Below are 13,033 nucleotides of genomic sequence, written 5' to 3'. Positions count from 1 at the left end.
ACACTTTTGTGGCGTGTTTTTTTTTTTTTTTTTTTTGCTCCAAGTCCGATTTGTTTACTTTTAAATACTTAATTACTCCCCGCCGATTGATCATAACTGCGCAGGAGGAGAGAGAGGGACAGCAGAGAGGAGGGAGAGGGAGCGTGTGTGAAGTGCTGACTGATAGAAAACTTTTTTGATGATGAATCCTGATGTTACTGTACAATTCCCTGACTAAAATATCAGTCTCAGTAACAAACAGACGCTCGTCTCCTCCATGAAAGCTTTGTCACTTCGCAGCATTATTTTAAATCATTATGAAATGTCCAGATGCTGTCTCCCTCTTCATCTCCTCGGTGTGTGTCAGTGTGCAGTTTGCTGTCTGCTGTGGTCTAAAAAAATATCCTGCTTTCTTAATACAAAAACATTAATATCACGCACCGTTTAGTCATTATATAGACGGACCTGTAAAAAGATTATTTTTTTCCCTCAGAGCACAATATTTTATTAAAGACATAAACTATTATTAATAGTTATACTAAATAAATAAACAGATGCATATAAATAGCGACCTTTTCCTAAAATACTGCCGGTTTTATGGTGATGGATATGATGGTGTTAAATCTGACGCCTGCAGTGCGCTATAGAAGCTTCATTTGTCTTTTGACGCACGTCAAATGAAGCCTGCAGTGCGTTTTGGCCTGAGGACATTCAAAAATTCAGTAATATTGCAATTGCCCATATGATTTGCATTGTCAGAGGGAATTATAATTTTGTGTCATTGTTCTCATTTTCATTGAAAAACATTAAAGCGATATTCCATTTTCCCCAGATTAATCCACTCAGTAAGTACTCACTCCTATGCTGATGTGATGATGGGTCAAGCTCTTCAGTTCACAAAACAATCCTGAAGTTTTAGGAGAAAAGAGGGTAGCAGCCTCATCCAGTACAACGGCAGTGAATGGTGACCCACGGATAAAACGTAAAAAAAAAACAAAAAAACCTCAAAACAAAATGTCTCCATCCTGCTTGTGTAGTGTAATCCAAGTGTCCACGAGCCATGTCTCCATTCTCTGCCATTGTACTGGATGAGGCTGCTACCCTCTTTCTCTTAAAACTCCAGGATTGTTTTGTGAACTGAAGATTTTCACTCATCATCACATCAGCACAGGGGTGAGTACATGTTTAGTGGATTAATCTGGCAAAGAGGAATATCGCTTTAAAATGATTATGGTGTGATTTTTGTAGGGTGTTTTTTTTAAGTCTGTAGAATATGATGTTTAGGCCAGGACATCTCTGAAGCATACATTTAATTTAAAATGATTTTTGTCACACATTTTGCCTTTAAGAACTGTTGTGCCTCCCGTGATTTGAAAATTACAGTAGCCTGTATTGCGACTTTGATAAAAATTTGATTAATTGTTCAGCCGTTATACATTATTTAATTACTAGATCTATTAGTGATGTAGGCTACTAGTTATACAGTAAGTAAAAAGGACATTTTTTTTCTTATTACCTTAGGTTCTGGCCTATGGGATGGCATTGTAAGATCTGCAAGTCTTTGTCTGCTACAAAGGGGAATCTACTAAAACATTACAGACTACAACACGCAACATTTGGTCGTGGCCAAACCCAGCCATGTCTATATGACAGTTGCCCTTGCACATTTAAAACACAGAGTGCCCTTCGCACACATTTGTCCAGGTATCATACAGCTGAAGACAGTCTACAGCCAGGAATCGTCTCCGCTTTCAAGTGTTTGGTTTGCGGTGCTAGTTGTTCTACAGAGAAGGACTACTTTCAGCATATTGGAAATCATCTGAAGAGCCACGAAACTGTCTTTTGTGTATTTGAAGGATGCAGCTTTCGGACAAATATATACAATACATTTATGAAACACAAAAGTAGAAGACACAAATCCTATTCTTCGAGCGATTTTAAGCAAGGTGTGTATGAGAGTCACCACAATCAGACCGTTGATCATTCTGATTTATTAGAGGCCAGTGATGATGAGGGCACTAGTTTAGATTGTGATAAGGAAAGTGCATCATACTTGGTTCTTCAAAGAATCGGCTTACTTCTGCTGAAGCTAGAAAGTGTCTATAATGCCTCAGTGAAGTGCATTGATGCCTTGGTTGAAGACCTTCAGTTCATTTCATCTTCAGCATCTGTTGAAGTTGTTAGAAATATACTTGATTCAACATTGAAGTTAAATAAGTGCATTGTTGACCAGGCAATCATTACAGACTTGGCAGAACAGTTGTGCAACTTTCATCCCATTAGTACAGCACTTGCTGCAGGTGGTCCACTTGGTTCAGCTTTTAAGAGAAGGAGGTATTTTAAGGAGCATTTCGGGTGTGTTGATCCTGTTGAATATATTCTTGATTCCCAAAAGAACAAAACCTTTCAATATGTGCCTATTCTCGAGACTTTGCAGAAAGTCTTGAAGAATAAAGACATTGCAGAGGGAATCCTATCCAGACATTCAAACAGTACTGGATATATTAAGTCAACTTTTGATGGTAAACTTTTCAAGCAAAATGCCTTCTATGCTGGAGAAGAAACAAGACTCTCTATAATTCTTTATGTCGATGATTTTGAGGTGTGCAACCCGCTAGGATCTTCAAGAAAAAAACACAAAATAACCGCTTTTTATTGGATTTTGGCAAATGTACCATTTCAGTTGCAGTCTGCATTAACATCAATACACCTAGCTTTACTTTGCAAAGCTGTTGATGTCAAACAATTTGAATACAAAGCAGTTTTGGAACCCCTCTTGAAAGATCTTGCCACTCTAGAACAGGACGGGATTTTCATTTCCAGTGTTGGAAAAAGTGTTAAAGGAACTGTACACTGTGTTGTAGCCGATAATCTCGGTGCACATTCGATTAGTGGTCTAGTTGAAAGTTTCACAGGGCCGTACATCTGTAGATTTTGTCTTGGACATTCTTCAGAGTACCAGACACACGAAGTGCGGACTGGAGTGTTTCCACATCGGACAAAGAAGGACCATAGTTTGCATGTGCAAGCTGTGAGAGAGAATCCAAATTTAACCCATTGCTTTGGTGTTAAGCGATCGTGTCCATTGACAGATAAGTTGAATCACTTTCACTGTGTATCTGGGTACGCACCAGATGCACTACATGACCTTTTTGAAGGCATAATCCCAAGAGAACTAGCCTTGTGTTTTCAGACTTTCACCAAGAAGAAGTACTTTAATTTGACTGAACTCAATGAGTTAATCACACGTTTTCCCTATAAGGGCTCAGACAAAGCCAACAGCCCTCAAGCAGTCCCTCAAAACTACGTGTGTCGCAAAACCATAGGTGGAAATGCCCATGAAAATTGGGCCCTAAAACGGTTGTTGCCACTCATTGTTGGTTCACGGGTACCTGAGGACAATTCTGCCTGGCAGGTTCTTCTGACTTTAAAAGACATAGTTGAATTGGTAGTTGCCCCTATTCATACAGTTGAAACTATTGCATACCTTGACTTTAAAATATCTGAGCATCGTGACAGATTCCTGGCAGTTTTTCCTGAAGAGAAACTGACACCTAAACACCATTTTTTAGAACATTATCCAGCATTGATTGAAGAGTATGGGCCTCTGGTTGGTGTGTGGACAATGCGCTTTGAAGCGAAACATAGCTTCTTCAAGCAAGTTGTGAGGCACACAAAGAACTTCAGAAATGTGTTGTTGACCCTTTCTACAAGACATCAGATGATGATGGCATGCCATTTTCATACAGATGTTGGAAAACAGCCATTATGTGTCACAAAAATATCTGTAGTGCCTTTAGATGTGTTGCATTCAGACATACAGGAAGCTTTAAGAGAAACATCTCCGCTTCTGTCTTCTGTGCAGTTAGCCAACACTGTCACCTGCTATGGAACAAAGTACACTGTCGGGATGATCTTGTCTCATGGCTCTACTGGGGGACTTCCTGACTTTGCTGAGATTATTCAGATAGCCATTTTGAACAACCGTGCACATTTTATTGTAAAGTTACTTGATGCCTGGTATGAAGAGCATCTAAGATCTTTTCAACTAGAGAACACTGGTAAAATGGCTCTTATCGAGCAGCAGAAACTTGGTGATGTGTACCCCTTGGCTGCATACAGTGTGGGAGGAAAACGCTTGGTCACACTCAAACATCACATCTGTTGTTCATTTTAGGTAATTTTGATGAATTATGTTAACCTGTGCATCTCATGATATCTGTATTTTAACCCATTGTTCTGGAAATATAACAATACAGTGTCCTTTTTTGTTGACATTTTAGCAATTCAATAACAATCATAATTATGACATACACATTTAATGTTATGATTATAAACCAGTGTAGTCTTACACTTGAATAACTACAGATTTTTATGATTTTTATACTTTTTTTTCATGCACTGTATAAGGTTCTGCTTGTGATGCCATTGAACTTTTGTCTTTTCTGCTCAGGATGGCAGAGATGGAGGCAAAGCTCAGAGTAATAATTGATGACCGAATTGAGAAGTTGGTCCTTCCATCAGGAATCTCGCCCACTGTGGAGGAGTTGCAAACTATTGTGAAGGAGACCTTTGGGATTTCTATTGAGTTCAGTCTTCAGTATTTGGACTCGGAATTTGAAGATTACTTTACTCTTCACAACAGTGACCTTATCAAACACAAAGACACCATAAAGGTTGTTCACACTGCTCCGATTCTTCTGAACTTGTATCCATGTGATGGAAGGGTGGACAGTTCCATTGTTCAGCAGTCAACCGACTGTGACTCTGCATCGTTTGCCGAGTCAACTACATCAAATGCAGAGTCCACTGCATCAAATGCAGAGTCATCAGCTGAAACATCTTCTTCACAGGACACCATTATCCTCTCTAGGCGAAGTACCACAGAACGTTGTCAGCCATGGCCAAAGCAGTTCCCCATTCCGCAGTTTGCATACGAAACTGAGATGTTCCTTGAAAGAGCCAATGAGGACTACAAGAAGAATGGAACTCTTCTGGCTACCTCTAAGATTAAGGCAGACATACTTGAGAAGCTGGCTGAAACTGTATATACTTATACAGCCTACCCATCAGGTTCACAGATGAGTGATGTTGCTGAGGCACTTGTCAATAAATATCCTTGTCTCAAGGAACCTGGCTCCTTTGCAGGTTACTATGGCTGGCAGCAAAGCCTCAAATACAAGATGTCAAATTATCGCACCAAACTCAGAGGCTACGGTGTTCCTGAGGTGTTATGCAATGCACTGAAACGCAAGACCCCTACCGACCAGAAGTCTGCAAAGAATGTAAAAAAACCTCGAAAGGCAGAAGTAAACTTCCTTCCTCCTTACCCGGCTGGAGAGGATGAAGAAAGTCAAGAACAAGAGAGGATTCAGTTGCTTACTGAAGTGAAGAAAAAGGACAACAATGCATTGATAAAAGAAAAAATGGCCAAAACATTTGCACACAGAAGAAACGAAATCATCAACCAATCACCCAGCATAGAGGACATCAAAGCCAGATGGCCTGCTCTATTTGAGACATCTCAAGTAAGTTACAAGTGCACTTGTGATGCTGTGTTTAGCGCTAGATACAAAATGTCTCTGACGTTCCCGTCATCTATTTTCTAGATCAAATCAAATTGATCAAATTATATAGTTTTACATGGTTATACAGTTTCTAATATGCAACATTTTAAATAATAGAGGAACTACCTATTTTGGTTAGTATTCTAACCAAGAATTCTAAAACCCCTTTCCCAGTTTGATGTGATGTATTTACAAACAGCTTGTTTTTATGATCAAAAAGCTCCTAGTTACAGCTGAACAAGCCATGGATACAGGCCCTCTGTCTCACTGAGAGCCCCCCTTCCAAAACGCCCACTCTGCTGTGCTCTTACCATAACCAGAGATCAGCTACCTAGCGAGCCATGGGGTGGAGAAAGATGCAGTGGCGGTTACAAATTCTATGATGCTCCTTGTGACATCAAGTGGAGCCATTAATCTGAATGGCTCTGTTAATCACATGTGTACAGAGCAAGCAGTCCACATTAAACTGACTGCGTTGTTATTTCAGTTTCTGTGTTAGTAGGCATATCAGAGACCCAAATTAAAAAAAAAAAGTGATTTTTTTTTCATAATATGACCCATTTAACATGCTGTAGAGTCTGACTCAGAAGGTAAACAATCGACAAACTTGGAGGTTGTAAAATGATGTAAAAATGATTATCTTTAGTAGGTTGTCTCTTGCTTTTGAAAAATGTCGTAAGAACAGTATTTATGTTTGTAATATTTGAGGCTTTAAAACTGGTTTCATGATTTGTCTTTCAGATCCAGGATGAGTTTCACAGAATCACGATGGTGCATCTTGAATCGAAGTTCATGTCCAAGCTGGATGAATATACTCCTCGGCTTCTGAACCTCTTCCACTCCAAGGGCGGAAGCATGGGGTTGAGGTTGCAGGCTATCCTGCTCAAGGTATCCTTCATTGAGCATTACGTTTTCTAATATTTTATTCTTGGAATCATGTGATCAAACTGCTGGAATATCATTACTTAAATTTACAGGAGGTAATGTTAGCCTGTGATTCTCTTTATAAATGGACTGTGGAATAATTGCTTGAAAATGTGTTTCGTTATACTGGTCTCTGAGACGGCACATAAAGGATCTTTGATAAGGGCTTATTAACAGTAATATGAACCACCTGGTGTTTATTTTTTCATTTCAGACTCCAAGCAATCCTAACATCAACATGACCAGAGATGTTGTCATTCGCTGTTTGATGATGTACCTTGGGGAATCTACAGATCAACTCTTAAAAGAGTACGATGTTGAAATATGATGATGAAGTTACATGTTAAAACATAAAGAAGGTGATCTGTCTCATCTCTTCTACTTGATATGACTTGGGAAAGTCAAATCACAAAATAGTCATAACTATATTTCTCCCAGTAGTTCTTGGCAAGCTACATCATTGTCCTCTGTTAAGTGTGTTTAAAAGTTTTTTTTTTTTCTTTAAGGAATTTTTAAGTGCTATAGTGCAGAAACAAGAGGTGTTATTAAATGCTTACTATCTGAATTTGATATTGAATTTTTCACCAAATGGCAGAATTTAAGACTTATCAGTAGTTTATGTAATCTTTTTCCTAAGAATGCTTTACCTAACACCTGTATTTTTACAAGGCTTATTTTTTTTAAGTCTTTATAATTTGTCCATAAAAGCTAGCTAAGAAATGCTGGCCAAAGAGCTGCTTTGTGAATACAAAGACATTTTTTACAGAGAGACTGAGCCAGCTTCTTAAATAAGTGAAGGAGAGCAGAGTTGAACCAGTTGCACACTAAAATAAGCGTGGTTATAGAGATTGGTTGACAGGTGACCAGCCTGTGTTGTGCAAATGTACAGTAAGATATTCATCAATACAATGCCAGGAAGAAATGATGTCGTAATGGATTGATTTCATTTCAGAAATTTCATTTACATATATTTAAATATTTAATAGTGAACTGATTGGATCATTTTCAATTTACCTTGTGTGAAAATATTTTTATGTACGTTTTTAAGTGCTATCTCAGATTTGTCTAAAACACTGACATAAATAGAGTGCATTACAAGCAACGGCTATGACAAACTCCAGATTTTCTTGTCCGAACAGTTGGAAGCAATTTGGGAAATAGGACCTTTTCCTTTGGCTGTACTGTCTGATATGCACAATGTTCTTGCTATTACGGGATGCTGATGAAGACGGCGTGTCACAGGACCTTGCTGTTCAAAGTCTGAAGATCTACAACATCAAAGCTAACACGTCAGAGGATCCAGACAACATTGGTATCGTGGTGGATGGCGTGAAAGTTCTAACTGCTCTGGGTAACTTTCCAAGGGCTTGTTCCCTGCTCGTTGGTTTGGCGTATGCTGTGAATCTTGCCTATCCAAAGGAGCTCAGGTACACGCTTGAAGTGTTTCAGAAACTTCTCCTCGGGCTGGATAGTTCAAAGCTCTCCCCAAAAGTGAACAGCCTCAAGAATAAGCTACTGGCTTAAGAAAAGGGACCCTTGCTAATCAAAAGGGAATTGACAACTCACTGTCAAAACCGACGCAAGACTTTGTGAAATGCTTGAGTTTCAGTTAAGTTATTTAACATTAGGGCTGTTTCAGTCAAGTTTGGATTTCTGCATGTGTATTTTTTCTCGCAGTACATTAGAAGTGTTAATATGTTGATTTTTTTTGTCCTGTGTTATTACACTACAGTGTTGTTAAATGCTTCCATGCCATTAGATGGCACCGCCCATTCAAGAACCACCCTTTCTAAGGACAGACCCATTGTTGTCATATATGGTAATGTGGCCTGTTAGATGGCTTTGCATCTGTTCAGTTTGAGGTACATATGTGTCTGTCACATGACCCTTGTTGTGACATTTTGTGGACGGTCCATGCAGGCTTCACCACTGAAGGGTGATGATCTGCAGGCTGCAAAACTTTGGTGTGTTGTAATATATCATTTGCACTTCATATTATGTTTTTGTTCAATTCTGTCTTTCAAATTACTGTTAGAATAGGAAAATAAGTGTCACAGAGTCAAGGTCCTCAATACAGTGACATGCTTTAGCATAAGAATACAACAAAAGAAAATGTGTTTGTGCCACATTGGTCGCACCCATCTCTCACATTTTGTTATGCAGAGTGGCTGAGGTGTTTTCCCCAGTTAATCTTTACATGCATACCTGTTCTGTGCTCTGCATGCCCCTTAAACATAACGTACTTTTATGTGATTGATAAAAAAAAATGTTGAAGCAGGCTTAACTGAGTCCCAGTTAATTGTTGTTCATGTGATGGTTCTAAAAAATCATATTAACCATACTTTGAGCGAAGTGGCATCATGTTTTTGATTTGATACTGATATAGTATATTGCCCCTTCTCTGTTTTATTGTTGTATTTTGGCATTTTGCACTTGTTGAGTGCTGGATAAACATGTTTTTAAAAATTGCACAAATAAATGTTTATCTGCTGCTATTTTATGCATTGTAATCTGTTTATGTTTCTTGATGCCACAGTTTACTTAAGTTTGGTCAGGATATTTGGTAAATTAGACACAGAAAAATTATGGCAACAAAGTGACATTCAATATTATTGAATAGATTTAAAGTCCTGTGATACAAATTAAAAATTAAAATCAAACAATTATTTTAGGTACAGATAAATAAGAACAACAGTGTAAATGTGTTGAATTAAGTAACAATATGCTAGAATATGAGTTGATATAATTTATTTTATTTACTTCATCCAAATAATTTTTTTGCAGATATTTAGTAAATGTAAATCAATTTCACCCATATAATTGATAAATATAAGTCAGTTTTGCCTAGATTATCAGTAAATATGAATCAGTTTCCCCCATATATTTAGTAAATCTAAATTATTTTTGCTCAGATACTTAGTAAATATAAATCAGCTTTCCTTGTGAAATTGACTCGGATTTACTAAATATTTTTTGGCGATATAACTCATCATTTGGCATGCTATTACTAAATCCAACTCATTTCAACTGTTGCTTTTATTAAGATGTACCTAATTTTTTTGTTTGAGTTAAGTTAATGTATTCAATACTTTTTAATCAAATTGTAGAACTTAAAATCTATTCAATTATATTATGTGTCACTTTGTTGCCACAATTTTTTTAAGTAACCATTGGTCATATTTTTCTCAGTGTAGTCCAAGTCCACACACTCTTTAAAACATTGGTCATAACTGCAGTGACACTGTTTGTGGCACACTGCTTCTGCCTGTTACGACCTGACTGAAAGAACCCCGAATAAAAGACATGACATGGTCATGACTCACGTGATCATGGGCATCACCGGCAGCAGCAGACGAAGCAGGAGCACCGACGTCGTCCACATGTTCGACTGCCGTCCCCTCTGCGTCACAGGGCTGATGAATCAAACACACAAACAATTAGGCATCAATTAAAGTAGCTGTAGAACATTTAAACCAAATCACAACAATTTGTATACACATTGGCAACGTAGCAATTAAAAAATGTGTCAAATGTTTACTGTAATACAAACCCAATTGTCTTTTACAGACTCTTAATTCAATGTTCTGGGGGAGAATACAAGTAACCTGTGTGGGCAACATATAAAAATATAGTTCCACGGAATAAAAATGTGCTTAAACAATAATAGTGCCATTATTTCAGTGTATGTACGAATAAATAAAGATAACAAACCTGCTGCACATCCTCCTCCTGCTGCACATCCTCCTCCTGCAGGTCCTTGGCACGGTCCTGTAAGAACAATTTTGCAAACTCGATTCAAGATGATGTAGGTAGCTTAAAGGTAGTGCTCCACAAACCATTTAATACATCCATAATTTCACACCCCATGACTGTCCTATTCATAAAATGTACATACCTTCCTGGGGTCTCCCAGTGACTGATCAGAAGGAGGTGCGCCGACCTCCTCCCTCTCAGCCACTGTGGCAGCACGGGCACCTCCTGCTGAACCACCCTCTTCTTAGCAGCACCGGGCCCATCAAGGTCAGCTGGTCGGGTCGTCTTCAATGACAAAAAAAATAATAATCTTAATTATGTGAGTCACTTCAATTACTTACTTTCAACCACACAACTGTAGTATTCAGATTCAGATTCAGAAAACTTTATCCCCGAGGGGCAATTCAGTTTACAACTGAGCAGAATAAAATAAGAGTAAGATAAGGGTAAAAAAATAGATGAGGAAGGAAATAAATATAGAATGTACATTATTTACAGAGTATTAAATAAAGTGAATCAGTGGGTAATACAGAGTACTAAATCAAGTGACTCAGTGTGTAAGTAAGCAGACAGATGCAGTGTGCTGCAGTCTGTTCCTGTTCTAGAGGCTGAGAGAGTGGAACCAACACATTACCTTCCTGCCTGGTCCAACGATGTTCCACTCGAAGGGGTTTGAGAGCGTTGGCGATGTAGGGAACACCTGAAAGGAATAAAACAGCCATAGAAAAATATGGGTTCAACTCCATTTCTGTGAATTGCAAAATCCTAATGAATAATACAAACACCGTTCCAATTTTTTTTTACAAACTGCTTAATTAGATATAATCCATCATACATCCAGCTGCCCATAAAAGTAAACACATTTGTCTATACATACTCATCTGCGCTGCAACGCGATGGTACGCCTGGCTCAGAAGCTCCTGCTGGTCCACCTCGATGTTGAAGCGCCGGGGGAAATCCAGGACAAACAGCTGAGAATAAACATAAATTGTTGTTTTAGCAATCATGCAGCTGATGCATTAGCACTGACACTATCAGACATAATAAATGTGCTAATAAATAAATAAATAAATAACTTGCCTTCGGCCAACGGCGAGAAATCGAGCTCAGGAGCCTCCCGAACTCCACTGCGGCCTCGTCGACGGTCCGGCTGGCAGTCAAGTCATTGCTAGGAGCCATCAGACAGACTCCCTCTGGGATCTGAGGGAGAAAGGCATTCTCAGCCTCGGTCCTCAGCTGCGCTGCCGAGGCCCCCGGCGTTGACATGAAGCCAAAGGACATCCTCCCCTCTGGCATCTGGACGAACCCATCTACGATAGCACGTAGATGGAAGTCCCCGACAATCAGAACGAACTGTAACAACAGAAACATTTTTTTTAAGCACAACAATCTACAATGATTAATCCAAAATAGAATAACTCATTAAATAATACAACAATAATTACCTTCTTGTCTGGGGACTCAGCAGGAATGACCAACTTGTGGCTCCTGCCCGTGAACGGTGAAGTTGGCCAGGCCCGAACTGCATGGCGATACCCAGTACCGCGGCCTATATAGGAAACACAGACAATACTAAAACAATTTCCTATATTAACTTAACAAGTGACTACTTACGTGCAACAAAGGTGCTGCGGGGGGGTTGCAGTTCCACGTCCAGGGGTCGCTCAGCCATCCTCATCCTGGCGGCCTGGGAGCGACGGTTGCCCTTGCCATGAGGCATCTAAAAGTGTAGGAAAAAAACACACCAAATGTGAGCACAACTACATTAAAACAAACAGACACAACTGATGAAAATATGTTATTGTTATGTTCTCTTACATTATGTTAGCCTTGTAAAAACTTAAATTAACCTAGTGGTCATTACTGTACCATTCCCTGGTAAACACAATTTCAAAGTACAAAGCTATAACACATGAACACATCACATCTTCACCACAAATGCAAATGCGTATTGAAACGACCCTATAGCTCATCGTTGTAGTAAAAACTCAAACATTATGTTCTGCATTCAAATCAGACATACACATACTTAATGCCGACTTAACCAAAATTCACTGAATGAGTAGGGTTTCACATGCACACCAAACTAGAAATTTGTTAAAATATGAAAATGAAAAAATACTTTCATAGGCTATAGTCATACAAGATATTTATCAACTGCACAAAGCTATGTCCTTACAGCGCAATGGAGGAGTCCCTAAATTTACTTTATCAAATGGTCGTGACCGAGCAAACGCACCGCAGGGAAGGACTGCATAGTTAGTTGTGATGTAGTGACCAAACAGCGAAAATTCATTCAATTCAATTCATTAATTCAATCAATTCAACTATCCACAGACACTAAACATAAACAAATAAACACTAGCAGCATAAGCAGACAGTTTGCTATAGCGAACCATGTAGGCTACTAGCTCACTGCTAATGCTAGCAGCGTTAGCAATACGTTAGCCGTATGCTAGCTTAAACACCACACAAGCTCTGGCATTAATGAAAATTAATTTAATAAACTTACCTTAGGAGCTTAGTCGACTACCAGTTCGATGAAAACCTGAAAAAGAGAAAGAGAGAGAGAGACACAAGAGAGAAGGAGACAGAAGGTGAATACTAGAAAAAGTTTAGCTAGCGTCGAAAAACGAAAAAAATGTAAAATATATCCAAACGATGTCGTCCAACGATGAAGTCCAAATATCCGGCAGGTCAGGGTCCAAAAGCTGTCCAAAAGCTGTCCAAAGGCAGGTATCCCACGGCAATCCAACAGTAACTTCGAGAAGCATCTGTGAATCAAGGCAATGGGTGCCGCCCCTTTGTTG

The 13,033-nt window shown here is 39.0% G+C and overlaps 2 protein-coding genes across 2 annotated transcripts; one reads left to right on the top strand and one right to left on the bottom strand.

The window, feature by feature from the left end:
• The first annotated feature begins 4,442 nt into the window (after nt 1–4,442).
• Nucleotides 4,443–8,970, top strand: LOC146306370 (sterile alpha motif domain-containing protein 3-like). Its single transcript, XM_084711018.1, has 4 exons — nt 4,443–5,507; nt 6,288–6,434; nt 6,685–6,784; nt 7,684–8,970. The coding sequence occupies exons 1-4, from the start codon at nt 4,443–4,445 to the stop codon at nt 7,992–7,994; spliced, it is 1,623 nt and encodes a 540-aa protein (XP_084567144.1). The 3' UTR covers nt 7,995–8,970.
• An 819-nt stretch (nt 8,971–9,789) lies between these two features.
• LOC146306369 (uncharacterized) lies at nt 9,790–12,448 on the bottom strand. Its single transcript, XM_084711495.1, has 7 exons — nt 11,838–12,448; nt 11,669–11,772; nt 11,304–11,576; nt 11,101–11,194; nt 10,858–10,923; nt 10,366–10,495; nt 9,790–9,883 (listed from the first exon to the last, which is right to left on the bottom strand). Exons 1-7 carry the CDS (start codon nt 11,941–11,943, stop codon nt 9,790–9,792), a joined length of 867 nt encoding a protein of 288 aa, XP_084567621.1. The 5' UTR covers nt 11,944–12,448.
• Between the last annotated feature and the right edge of the window lie 585 nt (nt 12,449–13,033).

Source organism: Lutjanus erythropterus, chromosome 22, assembly GCF_056507025.1.
Source record: "Lutjanus erythropterus isolate fLutEry1 chromosome 22, fLutEry1.hap2, whole genome shotgun sequence".
NCBI lineage: Eukaryota > Metazoa > Chordata > Actinopteri > Lutjaniformes > Lutjanidae > Lutjanus > Lutjanus erythropterus.
This window is presented reverse-complemented; position numbering and strand designations above follow the sequence as displayed.